The following is a 16,889-nucleotide window of genomic DNA, read 5'->3' as shown; positions in this document are numbered from 1 at the left end:
AACAGTGTCATACTCTTTTTAACCATAAGGCATAGATGGGCTATACAGCTTTTTCAGGTGAGATAAATTCAGTTCTGCAAATTGAAGAACATTTCTGGAATATAGAGAAACAAAAGATACATTATTTAGTATGTTTTTTATTTCATAACTTAAAAAAAAAATGGGGGTGAAGCTTGGCTTACATTTATACGCGCCACTGGGAATAGGATATACTACAGTTTAAAATCATCATGGAAAAGCAATAGGCCTACATGTTGCGGACTGCTAACACAATTCCAATCTAACAATCCAATGTCATAAGAGATTCATCACTGTGTGCATTTTCACTGGTGAATATTTCAGTTGCACAATTGAGCAACTTTGAGTGTGTGGGCCTGGCTGAGTGCCTCGGAGACTGAACCTGACTCTGATCCCATTGGATCCCATCTCTACACACAATGTTGACAATGGTCAATTGGACATGTGTTTGATTCCTGATGTTTTTGGGTCTAGTGGTGATGGTTGTATATAAGTCAGGGAACAGTGTTGGGTGTGAGCTGGGACCTCTCTCCGAGTGGTCTGTGGCTATAATAGGGGAGCTGTGTCACAGCCAATAGAAGGCTCACAGGTATTTCAGGAATCACAGATGATTGGGAGATTGTAGATCAGGTGGGCACGAATAGACTTACACGAGCAGGAGAGAGCGTTCATAGACACAACAAAGTAGAGGCTGAACTTCATGCGTTTTAGAAAATGCCTGATAAATGTTTTTTTTTCCTCAGAACCAATTTCCTACTTGGCAAAAACGGATTAAATCAACGTTGTTTCCAATTTCAACAAAAACAATCATTGTGATGTTGAATCATCGTGGAAAACTGATTGGATTTGCAAAAAGTAATTCACTTCAGGACATTTAGACTTTTTTCACCCACGTTTAACCTAAATCCAATGACATGGTGAAATGTTTGTTGATTTCACATTGAATTCACGTTAGTTGAAAACTCAACCAAATGTAAATCAGGCTGTGTTCAGTGGCTTTTGTGTGTGCTGTTGTGTTTCTCTATGTGTGTGTGTGTGTGTTTTAAAAAATGAAGTTGGTTTATGCAGGACATGCTGTGCGGAATGTTCTCAAGTGTAGTTATCGACTTTACACAAAAACTCCTGTAATGATGATCCACTTTAAATGGCTTCATTGATTTTAATGCAGCAATTACATCTTTAGTGTATGGAAGGCAATACATAAGACAGTAATACAAATGGCTGGCTACAACTATACACCAGGGTTTACGAACCACAAACCTTTACTGAAATATGTGCTGTGTTAGTATAAAGGACAGTCATGCATGATTAAATACTTGTAATTGAAGGTACATCTGAATGAATGTTTATCTGCATGTGGTAAGTACTGTAACTACTGTATAAATCCCCAAGGGGGAAAAAAGAAAAACTAAATGTTTACATGTGCATTACTAGGACACACATCTGGATCAATCAACCAGAAAATTAGTTTTTTCCCAAAATAAATGTAGATGTTATTACATGGTGTTAGAAACATGTCACTGCCTAAAAGAGCATGGTTTGCCCTTCTGTTAACATGGCATTTGGAACAATAACATGCTAAACTTGGAACTTGATCGATTTCATAAATGCATCACTGCCTGTTATGGCAACTGCTCGGCCTCCGACCCCAAGGCACTACAAAGGGTAGTGCGAACGGCCCAGGTCCTGCCATCCAGGACCTCTATACCAGGCGGTGTCAGGGAAAGGCACAAAAAATTGTCAAAGACTCCAGCCACCCTAGTCATAGACTGTTCTCTCTGCTACCGCACGGCAAGTGGTACCGGAGCGCCAAGTCTAGGTCCAAGAGGCTTCTAAATAGCTTCTACCCCCACGTCATAAGACTCCTGAACATCTAGTCAAATGGCTACCCAGACTATTTACAGTGCCCCCCCACCCCCTCCAATGCTTCTCTCTGTTGTCATCTATGAATAGGCACTTCAATAACTCTACCTACATGTCCATACTACCTCAAATAACCTGTGCCCCGCACATTGACTTTGTATCGGTACCCCCTGTATATAGTCTCGCTGTTGTTATTTCTCTGCTGCTCTTTAATTACTTGTTACTTTTATATCTTATTCTTATCTGTATTCATTTTGAAACTTAATTGTTGGTTAGGAGCTTGTAAGTAAGCATTTCACTGTAAGGTCTACACCTGTTGTATTCGGAGCCTGTGACTGATTTGATTTGTTTGAGTATATTTGTAAGAAATATGGCTTTTGGACGCATTCATCTTCCAAAGCAAGCAGCACACAGTTCAGGCTTTAGAAACATGGCTGTGGGGCAAATGGTGTATTATATATAGAGAGGATGTAGCTCTGAGAAACATTTCTATTCGACAGTGTTTAATTGGCGAGTATGTTTCAAAGCAGCCAGCCCTGCCGCTGGTTTTATTTCTAATTGCCAGCAGCAAAGCACTTAACGAAGCGAGGGGAGAAGAGCGTGGGTGAAAGAGAGATATAGCGGCCAGGTTTCCATAGCAACGGCAGATCAACAGCGGCAGTAGCCAAGGGGTAGTTTAATCTTGAAGAAAAGGCTACAGGATCACCGTGTTTTCCCTGCTAGAACTCCTGCAACACAATATGTAACATGACGTTGTATCACCAACAGTAGTCATCTAATGGCATTCATGAACTCTATCTTCACGTTGATAAATCTAATGACTAGGGATGTGAAGAGAGAGAAAAATAAATGCAATATATAACTGTCTGGGAGTCCCAAGTTTGGATGACTGTACCTTTCCTCCATATCCTCTCTGATTGTCTCATTATTTGTGTCCAAAAGCTCACATTGCAGTTTCTTTAGCATCCAGAAGGGGTCAGTTTGGTCTGCCTCAACTTCCATGTTCCGCTTTGAGGTTGCACTGTGCTTTTCTGACCACTGTTTTTTTAAATCACTGACCAGTTTGAGTTTATTCTATGAGTTGGTGTAAATAGCTCTAATAGTATACATCATAAGACTGGGGAGTTATTGTTTACATACTAAAAAGTATCGGAAACCACTGCATGTAGTATGGATGACGACATACATTTTTTAGAGTGCAATCTTCATAGTCTTATCTTTATTTTATGGTCGATTATTGTGAGGTCTTAGGTCTTTCTCTCTATGGTTATCTAGCAAAAGAGTGACTTCTCTGAATAACAATGTGGACACTTTCATGAGTCCTAAAATCTGATAATATCCCTAACACTGAGCCAGCACATCCCTCAACTGAGAGAGTCTCCTTCATATCTGCAGAGCGCAGACACATTAATAATTGATTGATAGACAGTCAGTACTACAGTGTAATTCTGAAATCCAATGGCTTGTCCTTATACAGGAGCCATTTGCAGACCCAGATAGGTCCTGGAGGTGTCAGGTAAGTTGTCGTTCAACACGATGCTGAAATGTAATACCCACCTAGTCCAAAAAGCCATAGATAATAGCAGAGAGAGAGAACATGCTTTTCAGACAACATTTGGGGACAATTAAAAATTGCAAACTGCAGGAGTAGAGGGTATGAGTCATGACCTATGGATGCTATATGAATACAAAACACTACCAAGCTACATGTGATGGGATTTGTAGTTAATTTACACAATCAACGTAGTTGACACATGTACCACTGGAAAGAATGACTCCACTATCCTATCAATAAACATACTCAACACTCAATAAGTCACTGAAAGCATTATTTTTCCTGGACTCATTTTATTACAAAGTTCTTGAGGACTTATTACAAGGGAATTTTCTCAACATGCCAAAAACAGAACGAAATGGAACACATTGGAATTGAACAAATAGGTAGGATCCGACAATCCACTGTTCACGATCAACATAAAGTCTGATAAAGTCCTCGGGAGCAGGGAGCCAGTGAAGGACTACGGTGCAGGCATAGAACGGCCACATTCACACCGACTCAGCAAAGATCAATCCAACCAAGGCAAAATGTGCACATCTCAAGAAACACATTACAATTTTTATATGCCATCGGCTTTTGTAATACGTTTTAAAAAGCTTCACTTGCATGTACATAAAACTGTACAAAAACATGGCATCACAAGCATTTTGTTCTATATAAATATAACCAACAATTAGGATAACAACTTGGTACTCTCTTGCAACGACACACTTTCAAGGCAGCTTGTCTTTATTTTACTGTGTAGAACTGTCTCTGATGGTGATGAAATGTGCAGTGAATGTCAGCTCCTTGGGGAGAGGGTTCTTGAACCAAAACCAGCACTAAGATCTCATCAAAAACACTACTAATTATCTTTGGAATTCATGCTAAACTCATAGCCTGCTTGACAGCACACATGGGGATGTGTAGATCTATGTACAGTACACTTTCAAGAGAGATTTGTCATAGCTCACTTTGATTTTCTATTTAAGGAGGCTTAAGTCTCTATTCAATCCGTAGCGCTGAAGACCCACTTTATAGCACGACTGACAATAGGCAATGTTCCAGAGACTGCATTCACAGTAAACGCTGCATATGTCGGCATTACCTTTACATTTTAACGGGGATCTTCCGCGATACTTCGGCGATATGGATTGAATCCAGCCCTTTAGTCTTAGAGAAAACTCCTTTGCCTATTCTCCAGTATCTCATCATGTCCATCAGTCCACAGCCACAATCACCTTACAAGACCACTACAGAGAGGCAGAGGATACTCAGGTGAACTTGACATTAAATAAAAAATACAAACTACACATGATTGGACATACTGTGGAGTGTATCAAGGGTTTTCATGCTATTAATGCTTTGATCCAGGACTTGACAACCATCCTGCTTTCTAGAGAGCAGTCAACACAAATAATAAATTAAGTATGAGTTCAAAGGACAGGTAAAACCATGTGATTCAGGATATTCAAACATACTAATTGATATAGGCTGGAGAGAAAAAGGTATAACAGTTATTCTGGCTGAAAAAAAGAATGTGTATGCAAACACTGGTGTTGGTAAGCACTCAAACCCAGTGGTTTGATTTGAATAAGGGCTTCAGTCAAAATTGTTCAGACATGCCAGAGAGAAGCCACACCAAGTTATTCAGCCAGACCAAGTGATTAGCAAAGAGATAAGCCTGTTGATTTATGCCAGATTCAGGCTGGAGTCAGATGAATCAGCGAATCTGAAAGGAGTCAGACAGAGCATAGGAGACAAAGCCAGTGTTGAGGCTGTATGATGTTGGCTTTATCACTCATCGCAATCTTTCACACATATTAATAATTCCAGGTCAGTGAACTCACCCACTGCTCTAGCTCAGTGAAGCTCCTTTGAGAGGGGGTGGGCGGGGGGGGGGGGGGGGCTGCGACGGGGACCAAAAGGCTTCATCATCGTGTATTATGACTCTTGCTGGATTTTATTTCAGTGGGTAAATGGCTTTGAAAACAGCATAATGTGCTTTTTCCCCCTCAAGGCTAGGATAATCACCTGCCTTATTTATTCATGGCCATGTCCAGTAATTTCCACATGTTTTGAGTTGAATTATTCTACATGTGTTGCCAACGGCGGTGGGATGAGGTAAGTCCAGATAAAAATACCGCTTTTTAAATGATTGTAGTTTTGCAGATGTATTTTGATTATGTGGCTGTTGTGTTGTCTTCAGGCTGTATGCTCACATATGCCCTGGCTAAGGACTCATTACACAAAGTAATTATGGGAGCCCAGCATCCATTCCCTTCCAGGCCCTTCCACCCCTTGCTCAGACCAGACCCACTGTCTCTCTCTCCATAGAAATACACTGTGGTCAAAACAGGGGCTAAGATACAAATCGAATCGAATCAGTGTACAAATCAAAAGCTATGAGTAATGCTACTGTGCTGCGAGGCGGGCCGGTGGCGTTATCATCATCCAATTACATACTACTGTTCCTGTGTCCTCCAGATGTCTGCTTTTAAATGACTTTGAAAATAAGTATTTGTCAAAGACAGCTGCTGTAGCCTAAAGGAATGTCCTCTATCTAATTGTCAATTGAAAAATGAGGAACAACAGCTAACAGCTTAACAACGTAACATAACCTGGACTCTATGAATGTCAACTGGACTGAAAATATATGACTCCTGCAACCAATATTTAACTTTATTTGAAATGGCAACATGTCATCATTGTTTATAACATGCACCAATGGATGCAACAGGTAAATAATTTTTAAACAAAATGGTGACCTGAGTGACCACTTTTCTTCTTCACCAAAACAAAAGGTCTCCTGAGTGGCGCAGCGGTCTAAGGCACTGCATGTCAGTGCAAGAGGCATCACAACAGTCCCTGGTTCAAATCCAGTATCATATCTGGCCATGATTGGGAGTCCCATAGGGCGGTGCACAATTGGCCCACCGTCACCGGGGTAGGCCATCATTGTAAATAAGAATTTGTTCTTAATTAACTGACTTAACTGGCCTAACTGGCCTAGTTAAATAAAGGTAAAATAAAAATTAGTCCCAGATGATTACTGTAGCCTTCCTTTAAAGACGTGAGACCAACACAAGGAAACCTATCAGGATGTAAATGTAAAAAGCATAGTTTCTGTGAGACAGGGGAATTCAGTCACAGCACTCTAAGTCACCTTAGTGGCTCTCAGGACTGAAAAGTGCTGCGCTGAAACTCGTGTGAATAACTCCTTAGGCGGAGTTAGAACTATTGAAATTCACGCGGATCGTGAGGAGAAAACCTAACGAGGCTAGAGACACAGGGTTGAATGTAATGGTGACCTCTATGTGGAGAGCAACTGATTAGCTCAGTGTTATTCAGGCATTGAAGAGGAGCTTTTCACACAGAACAGAGAATATATATATTCTCATCTACAGTGTAGGTGGGGAACCAGGCTCTACTCTGAGAGGGGCAAACACTATCAGAATGTGTGCTAGGGGTTTGGGAAAGATCAGGAGTGATGGCCTCTAAGTGTACTGTTTCCAGGAAAAGAGACGGGGCACAGTGCTGAGGCTCAGTGAAACACACGTTATCCCATTAAATGCTGCCACACAGCTCGTATCACTGGCTTATAAGCTATCCAGGGAGCATGAGGTAACATGCTATGGTTCTATCATGATTGGGGGTCACAGATGTGTGTGTGAGATTGTGAGTAGTTGATTAATTCATTCAAGTGCCTTTCCACACTCTCCGTCCAAGTTTTTGGAAAACATTTCAATCAAGTGTTAAACAGCAGCAGCAAAGAAAAGCTCAAATACTAAAATTCTGAGGCTATTGTTATCAGCTTGAGCCAGACAGAAATATATACAAGATACAGTGTACACCATTCACATGTATTTACAGCACTGTACATTAAGAAAGACCATTCCATTTGATTGTTAATCAAAAATGTTAAGTCTACCCTTAGGGCTTCATTGCCTGTCAGATGAATGTTATCTGGTTATGGCACTGATCACACATTGGATGTTCCAGAGAACATATCACAACAGGTTAGGGCTTAGCTAAGAAAATCACTAGTGTTTTAGGGATTGATTGTATGTTGATTTAGTGTGATATTACCACAAGTGTTTAACCAATGTTTTCAAAGAAACTGCATCGATAAATAAATCCATTAACTCATTAATACATTAATAAACCAATAAATATGTAAATAAATAAATTGAAAAACTCCTATTGCACATACCAATGATTCCACAAATCACATCCCATATTTCCTACAGAATGGGTATTTATTTCAATAAATGGACTTTTCAGATCCTCTAAGAGCATGTTTCTTTTTCTAAAGTGGGTGTGTCTCTGTGGCTCCTCCTCTATCTGTGCACCAATCAGATGTGGGAGGTGGAGCTTTCTCACAGGTAGATCTCTTGTTTGGGGGTGTGGCTAGGAGGGGAGGTGGGCAGGAACTCAGAGGCCACGCTCAGGGGCACCTCCTCCTTTGGGCAGTCCTGCCTAGGGGCATGGCCGCTGTTGTAATAGGCACTACGGGAGGGCGGAATGCTGGCTCGGTACTCCTCGCCACCCAGCCTGGCGCTCCCGTTGGCCAGGCTCCCTCTCTCCTGGTAAGGCACGAAGGTGGAGAGTTTGGGGGGATTCCTGGTCTTGCGCACTGGGGAGGGCTGCCCAGGCATCCAGCAGGCGTCTGAGTGACCCAGCTCACTGCACTCCTGAGTACAGTTACCAGTCATGGCCACATCAGGAATGGAACGCATATCTACATGGAGAGGAGAGATAAACACCCATGTTCAGAGAGGTTCAAATATTTAACAGAAAAAGACAACAGAGGGAGTTTAACTGCAGATATAGCCCCTCACTGTTGACTGAGAATAAACAACAAGGTTACTGTGACTTCTAATCGGGAGTAGAAAACATGAGGAGTAGAAAACAGAAAGTTATTCTCATAACCCCGTGTTTGCTAATTAACTTGCAGTTGTTACCATGCACAGTACAACTGTTGCTATGTAGCTGTTGCTATGCACTGTGACATGGATGCTACAGCATGTGCAGTCCGGTGGTTGATATTAGAGGAGCCGAGATGTAGTTAATGTGTTCTATGAAGTCCTTCACTGCATTGGGCAATCATTGCTATAAATATTGAGCAATGATTACGACTGTGTGTCTAGTGTTGATTGATACAGAATCTTTTGATCACTATTTTGTTGCTGCTATTTTCCTGCACCGCATAAAACACACAATAGCCTATTTTTGGCCAGCTAATAGCCTAACCACCGATCAAGCAACATTATGGACTAAACGTTAAAATCCTGTTGCTGCAGGATTCTTTTGCCGTTGCAAAACAGGTCAAATTAAGATCCTATTTTTGTATTTCTGTGTGTGCTTTTTTGCATGTTCTGTTCTGCCCTGTGGCTCTATTGTGTTGTATGTAGGTTTTCATCTAGTATGTACTGGGTAAAAAAGGTGTCCCCAATGTGTTTCTAAGGATAAAATAGAAGTTTAACACACAATCACACGTAATGATCAGACAACGCACAATGCTACATGTGGCTCCAGAGAGATCCCTGCAGGGCCCCAGGGTAAACCCATTGTGGTATGGCTGTTATTGACTGGCAGGTCTGAAATGAGTCCATGTCCCTGATTCTGATCCATTTTTCATTCGACCATTCCTAATTAATTAAATAAGTCCACGACCTACTGACCTCCTTCCAAACAGCATTGATTCAAATCAATAGCTGGATATAGCTGTACTGTATACCTACACCATTTTTGGGCAGAAAATACAAAGTATGGTGACTGGGTCAAAGGGAACAACCCCTCAGTCAATTTGTACTGTAACTTGAAAGTACCTAGCTATGAACCCCCAAAACACAAATAACATAATTTTGTCAGTTCAGATTTATGTTCAATTCACATAGAAACAAGCAGAGCTAGCATAGCAAAACTTAGATGTGTTTGCCTTGAATCTGCAGATGGAAGTCTGTATGCCTGCAGAAAAGCCCCAGGGGGACCAGTTCCCAAACAGTCTCTCTCTGTCTATACCCACAGCCAGCCCTGATGCAGGCATTAGGCAGGACTTCTGGGCTGTTCCACCTGTACAACACAGGGAACAGGAGCCTCCCAGTTCCATTTAACACAAAGCCACAGTATTAACCCTTTTACCTACCATGCACATCAACTCAGCCCAGCTCACAATGCTGAAATAAACAGACCCCAAACACACAGTGGACATGGAAGACACATCAAAGGAGTTGCACAGTAGATTAAAGGAGCAGCCAAAGACAGGCAAGTGAAAACGTTTTTTTTTGGAAGCCTGTTTTCTCCTGGAGTGGAGCCTGAAGTAAATCAAGGTCTATGTCTGGAACAAACCCTTTAGAGTTTACAGTCTGGATAGCGCAGCTCCAATAGGCCGGGAGCAGGATGAGAGCGGGCAGCCCAGAGAGAGCGGATGGGCGAGCCACAGCACTGTAGGGCACTGGGTTTAACAGGGAGGTGATTGGATTTAGAGAGCAGGTGATTTGGTTTTGAAGAGAGGTGACTCAATGCTATTTTTCTCCCTGCACATCAAATCCTGGACTCTCCGGATGTGGAGACAGTACAGTATCAGCCAATGCAGCTCTCACTCTCGCTCATTCACTTAGTCTCTTTAATTTTACATTTCATATATTCCTTTTATTACATCAGACACACTTAGCCTTGAACAACAGGAAACCCTGCTGAGCCACATTCACTATCACATCCACCTCTCATTCTTTGATTCCCAGTGAACTTCATCATTGATTCCAAATGCACTTCCTTCACACTGGTGTAACATGCACTCTACCATGCAGGGCCATGGAGGAGAGAAGGGGGAGGGGGCTGTGTGCAGAGCTTAACCCCCTCAGCTGATAGACACATGGGAGGGGTGGGTTTGCATGCATGCTGCATCAGGGTGCCAGTGGGAGGTGTTGGGTGTCTGAGGCAGGCTTTCTCTCGTCGACTGATCCCCTGTCCACTGGCATGGGGGAAAGCTGCTCTTCCAGAGATTTCACACTGCTCCTCACTGTCTGATTGCAAATGCTCCTCTTGAGATAATTTAAAGTAGCCACCCTTTGCCTCAATGACAGCTTTGCACACTCTTGGCATTCTCTCAACCAGCTTCACCTATAATTATTTTATAACAATCTTGAAGGAGGTCCCACATATGCTGAGCACTTGTTGGCTGCTTTTCCTTCACTCTGCACTCCAACCATCTCAATTGGTTTGAGGTTGGGGGATTGTGGAGGCCAGGTCATCTGATACAGCTCTCCATCACTCTCCTTCTTGGTAAAATAGCCATTACACAGCCTGGAGGTGTGTTGGGTCATTGTCCTGTAGAAAAAATAAATGATAGTGGGACTAAGCGCAAACCAGACGGGATGGTGTATCGCTGCAGAATGCTGTGGCAGCCATACTGGTTAAGTGTGCATTGAATTCAAAATAAATCAGCGTGTCACCAGCAAAGCACCCTAACACCACCTCCTCCGTGCTTCCCAGTGGGAACCACACATGCAGAGAACATCCGTTCACCTGCCTTGCGTCTGACAAAGACACGGCAGTTGGAACTAAAAATCTCAAATTTGAACTCATCAGACCAAACAACAGATTTCCATCGGTCTAATGTCCATTGCTTGGCCAAAGCAAGTCTCTTCCTCTTATTGGTGTGTAGTAGTTTCTTTGAAGCAATTCAACCATGAAGGCCTGATTCACTCAGTCTCTTCTGAACAGCTGATGTTGAGGTGTGTCTGTTACTTGAACTCTGTGAAGCATTTATTTGGGCTGCAATCTAAGGTTCAGTTAGTTGCCGAATTCTGAGAATGGTAACTCTAAATGACCTCTGGGCCCTGGTTTCTTTCCTGTGGCGGTCCTCATGAGAACCAGTTTCATCATAGCACTTGATGGTTTTTGCCACTGCAAATTAAGAAACTTTCAAAGTTCTTCAAATGTTCCGCATTGACTGACCTTAATGTCTTAATGTATCAATGGACTGTCATTTGTCTTAGCTTATTTGACCTGTTCTTGCCATAATATGGACTTGGTCTTTTACCAAACATGGCTGTCTTCTGTATACCGCCAGTGGCAGCCAGTGTCGTTGATGATGAGGCAGGACCATTTTTTTGTTCATGAGTATGGCCTTATTTCTATTACAGTATGTTGGATGACTGTCATTCATATTCCATTCACCCAGTTCAATGTAACATTGATACTGTAGGTTTAGGCTACTACATGGAACTCACACTTTCCCTATACCCATCATGAGGTTGCTACAACCTAGCCTATGAAGTTTACAACGTAGGTGCACACAGGTCGAGATACATTTTTTGATGACAGACAGTGGCACATTCAATAGCGCCTTGCACACTCTTGCATGCATCTAGCATATCTAGTGTGTAATCATTAGCCCAACAGTTGCAAACAAGAGTTTCTATTGGACAAATTAATGTATTTTTATCCCCGTTTTGTTTGATTCAGTTTAAGAAGCGTTTTCCAACCGAATCGGCAGAATGAATCCACCCCTGATTACACATAAACACAGTTCACTTTAATACGTAGCAGCCACGTTGTATTCATTCTAGCCTCTATGCTCTCCTCCTATCACCTTTTCCCTTTGTGGACTTCAATGAACAAAACATCAGCTGTATATGACTAGGCAATTTCCCCCCCCCAAACCATATCATAACTGCTACACACAGCCTACATCGTTGTCCCCATATTAGCTAAAGTAATCATAGCTAATTGAACTAATGTTAACCAGCTTCAATCATGCAGTAAATAATCAGTAAGCAGTTAAACAGGCGGGCCTCTGGAATTGGTCATTAGTCTAGAGAAGGGGGTTGAACCAAGAGCTCCCTGGGTTTTGTATTGTCCTGCACCATGGTGCTACCCTACAGAGTGCTGTTGATGCTACTGTAGACATTTTTGCAAAACAGTGTTTTAATCTATTATTGGTGACGTGAATACATTTACAATAGTTTAATCTAAAAATGATCACTTTTTCAATGTTTTACCATTTTTAGTTTTGGGAAATTCACTGAGGATGATGGTCCTCCCCTTCCTCCTCTGAGGTGGACCCTCTGTATACCACCCCTACCTTGTCACAACACAACTGATTAACACAACGCATAAAGAAAGAAAGAAATTCCACAAATTAACTTTTAACAAGGCACACCTGTTAATTGAATTGCATTCCAGGTGACTACCTCATGAAACTGGTTGAGAGAATGCAAAGCTGTCATCAAGGCAAAGGGTGGCTACTTTGAAGAATCTCAAATATAACATATATTTTGATTTGTTTAACGCATTTTTGGTTACTACATGATTCCACATGTGTTATTTCATAGTGTTGATGTCTTCACTAATATTATACAATGTAGAAAATTGTAAAAATAAAGAAAAACCCTTGAATGAGTAGGTGTACCCAAACTTTTGACGTGTACTGTATATAGAATTGTGGTTAATGCAAAATGTTTAATTTGTGAATGAAACATGTATTCAAGGCAACCCACAGACAGTGGAAACAAGACCCCATTTATGCAGATATTGTTACTCTAGGTATTCTAAATATAGAGATGGAGTGTGATATTAAAATAGTCTGTAAATAGATAGTGATTTGTTCATGCATAGTGGGAAAAATAACATTCCTGGGTCTTGTGTTTGTTTGTTTTTCAGTGACATTGAGTGTGTTTACTAAAGCATTCACAGCAGTTCCCTTTGGTAGGCAGAGATACCTGACATTTTGTCACCCTCAAAATGAGGGAGAGAGGAAAAAAGAGGGGAATACAATTTGTGGCTAAACACATATGTACAGGTAACTGCCAAAATAAAGGAATCACCTAAGTAAATAAGGGATACAAGTATATTGAAAGCAGATGCTTCCACACAGGTGTGGCTCCTGAGTTAATTAATTAATCAATTAATTAATTAATATCCCACCATGCTTAGATTCATGTATAAAAATGCCCAGCTGACCATTATTTTGGCTACCATGGCTAGAGTAAGAGATCTCAATGACTTTGAAAGAGGGGTCTCAAAGGAGCATAAAGGGGGCTTGTGGTGGCCCAATGCCCTATTAAGACACCTTATGTTGGTGTTTCCTTTATTTTGGTAGTTATCTGTACATAACAACACACAAATAACCACAAATGCACAAGAAATATACACATTTTTCACGTATCTAATTCATACAAGAAATTCCTTGTTTTCAATAAATATAATTCTGATGTGCTTAGGTGGATTTAGGACAGCATATAAATTCTGCATACGCTCTCATTAAATATCAGTCCAAATTGCCATGGGAATTTTGGGGAAGCTCTTTGAGATCCTGAGACACTGATTGAGAGGAGAGGCAAAGCAACATATCCTCCCAGTGATTATTCCTGCCCGTCCTCCAGTCTTTAGCTGCACTGTGCATCCTTTCTTCAGGCTAAGGAAGCAAAACTCAGCATGTTAATTTTTCACACAAAAAATGAGAACTGAGTAACTTTCAAGAGAATATCTGATTAATTGTTGAACCTGTATCTGGTCTACTTTCTCACCCATAACGATCTTCTGAGAAATGCAGCAGCAACTCTGGGATTTAGCCTCATTAGATCTCCTCTGAAGTTCAGGCATCCCCTGCCATCCAGCCCGCGCCTCCCACCCTCCCTTGTTGTTCCCACCTGTGGACTAATCCCTTTCATTCAGCTTCCTGTGTTTCTGACCGACTTTAAGCTATGAGGAAGAGAGGTCAGCGCAGAAGTCCTTTGGAGAAAGCCTTGGAATCCTGGGACAGAAATAATCATAAAGTACAAAAACCACTGCACATCTAAGTGAGGTTCAGATGTGGCAGAACTGAGATACACAATGGCTCAGGTGTTTCTGTGAGGCCAACTGTTTTGTTAAAGTGACCGTTAAAGCCATAACAGAGCTCCCACCTGCCCTTCACTGGTGGTTGTTCTACAAACATTGGACTATATGTTTTGATTTTTAATACATTGACTGCATGATGCAACTCTAATGATGATTTGAAAAAAGAGTCTTGAAAGGCATGAGCTATGCTTTGTTTCTTTGCACAGGCTGTACACACTTCATCAGTCACCCATTCACAATTTGACAAGGACATGATAATGCCTCGAATTTCACGGCGGCATCCCATTTGTGTGGCCATAATGCACCCTAAAAAAAATCCATGCCTTTGTGCCCTTCTCCCTAAGTGTTGCACATTCTGAAGCAGCTCTCACTCACATGGTTCTCCATCACGTGATCGGGTATTTCTCTCAGGCTACAAGTGAAGACAGACACATCGGAGACGCAACTGCATGCGTGCTTATCCAATTCCGAGGCGCATATTGAAGAAATTGGAAGAACTGTCCACATTTACTTTTCGTCATCCAACAAGATGAGTAGGCCTAACGAACAGCAAAAGCATAAGCCTAAGTCAATCGACTATTCCCCATAGTACAAAAGTTGACCTGTTCTGTGCGAGAAATAAATATTCCAAACATAGTCTGAGATGCCCTCAATCTCACACAAATCATCAAGGAACCCACCAGGTACAACCCTAACTCTGTAAACAAGGGAACCCTCATAGACGTCATCCTGACCAACTGGCCCTCCAAATACACCTCCGCTGTCTTCAACCAGGATCTCAGCGATCACTGCCTCATTGCCTGTATCCGCTACGGAGCCGCAGTCAAACGACCACCCCTCATCACTGTCAAACGCTCCCTAAAACACTTCTGTGAGCAGGCCTTTCTAATCGACCTGGCCCGGGTATCCTGGAAGGACATTGACCTCATCCCGTCAGTTGAGGATGCCTGGTCATTCATTAAAAGTAACTTCCTCACCATTTTAGATAGGCATGCTCCGTTCAAAAAATGCAGAACTAAGAACAGATACAGCCCTTGGTTCACTCCAGACCTGACTGCCCTCGACCAGCACAAAAACATCCTGTGGCGGACTGCAATAGCATCGAATAGTCCCTGCGATATGCAACTGTTCAGGGAAGTCAGGAACCAATACACGTAGTCAGTCAGGAAAGCTAAGGCCAGCTTCTTCAGGCAGAAGTTTGCATCCTGTAGCTCCAACTCCAAAAAGTTCTGGGACACTGTGAAGTCCATGGAGAACACCTCCTCCCAGCTGCCCACTGCACTGAGGCTAGGTAACACGGTCACCACCGATAAATCCATGATTATCGAAAACTTCAACAAGCATTTCTCAACGGCTGGCCATGCCTTCCGCCTGGCTACTCCAACCTCGGCCAACAGCTCCGCCCCACCCCCGCAGCTACTCGCCCAAGCCTCTCCAGGTTCTCCTTTACCCAAATCCAGATAGCAGATGTTCTGAAAGAGCTGCAAAACCTGGACCTGTACAAATCAGCTGGGCTTGACAATCTGGACCCTCTATTTCTGAAACTATCCGCCGCCATTGTCGCAACCCCTATCACCAGCCTGTTCAACCTCTCTTTCATATCGTCTGAGATCCCCAAGGATTGGAAAGCTGCCGCAGTCATCCCCCTCTTCAAAGGGGGAGACACCCTGGACCCAAACTGTTTACAGACCTATATCCATCCTGCCCTGCCTATCTAAGGTCTTCGAAAGCCAAGTCAACAAACAGGTCACTGACCATCTCGAATCCCACCGTACCTTCTCCGCTGTGCAATCTGGTTTCCGAGCCGGTCACGGGTGCACCTCAGCCACGCTCAAGGTACTAAACGATATCATAACCGCCATCGATAAAAGACAGTACTGTGCAGCCGTCTTCATCGACCTTGCCAAGGCTTTCGACTCTGTCAATCACCATATTCTTATCGGCAGACTCAGTAGCCTCGGTTTTTCGGATGACTGCCTTGCCTGGTTCACCAATTACTTTGCAGACAGAGTTCAGTGTGTCAAATCGGAGGGCATGCTGTCCGGTCCTCTGGCAGTCTCTATGGGGGTGCCACAGGGTTCAATTCTCGGGCCGACTCTTTTCTCTGTATATATCAATGATGTTGCTCTTGCTGCGGGCGATTCCCTGATCCACCTCTACGCAGACGACACCATTCTATATACTTCCGGCCCGTCCTTGGACACTGTGCTATCTAACCTCCAAACGAGCTTCAATGCCATACAACACTCCTTCCGTGGCCTCCAACTGCTCTTAAACGCTAGTAAAACCAAATGCATGCTTTTCAACCGTTCGCTGCCTGCACCCGCATGCCTGACCAGCATCACCACCCTGGATGGTTCCGACCTTGAATATGTGGACATCTATAAGTACCTAGGTGTCTGGCTAGACTGTAAACTCTCCTTCCAGACTCATATCAAACATCTCCAATCGAAAATCAAATCAAGAGTCGGCTTTCTATTCCGCAACAAAGCCTCCTTCACTCACGCCGCCAAACTTACCCTAGTAAAACTGACTATCCTACCGATCCTCGACTTTGGCGATGTCATCTACAAAATTGCTTCCAACACTCTACTCAGCAAACTGGATGCAGTTTATCACAGTG

At 42.6% G+C, this 16,889-nt stretch overlaps 1 protein-coding gene across 1 annotated transcript in view; it reads right to left on the bottom strand.

The window, feature by feature from the left end:
• Nucleotides 1-5,047: 5,047 nt before the first annotated feature.
• The window catches only part of LOC109892086 (protocadherin-1-like), a 142,597-nt gene continuing 130,755 nt past the window's right edge, over nucleotides 5,048-16,889 (bottom strand). The window contains exon 5 of the mRNA XM_020484507.2: nucleotides 5,048-8,159. Coding sequence (XP_020340096.1) covers nucleotides 7,798-8,159 — 362 coding nt within the window. The 3' untranslated portion in view covers nucleotides 5,048-7,797. The remainder of the gene's footprint in view (nucleotides 8,160-16,889) is intronic.

This window comes from Oncorhynchus kisutch, linkage group LG6 (genome assembly GCF_002021735.2).
Source record: "Oncorhynchus kisutch isolate 150728-3 linkage group LG6, Okis_V2, whole genome shotgun sequence".
Classification (NCBI taxonomy): domain Eukaryota; kingdom Metazoa; phylum Chordata; class Actinopteri; order Salmoniformes; family Salmonidae; genus Oncorhynchus; species Oncorhynchus kisutch.
This window is presented reverse-complemented; position numbering and strand designations above follow the sequence as displayed.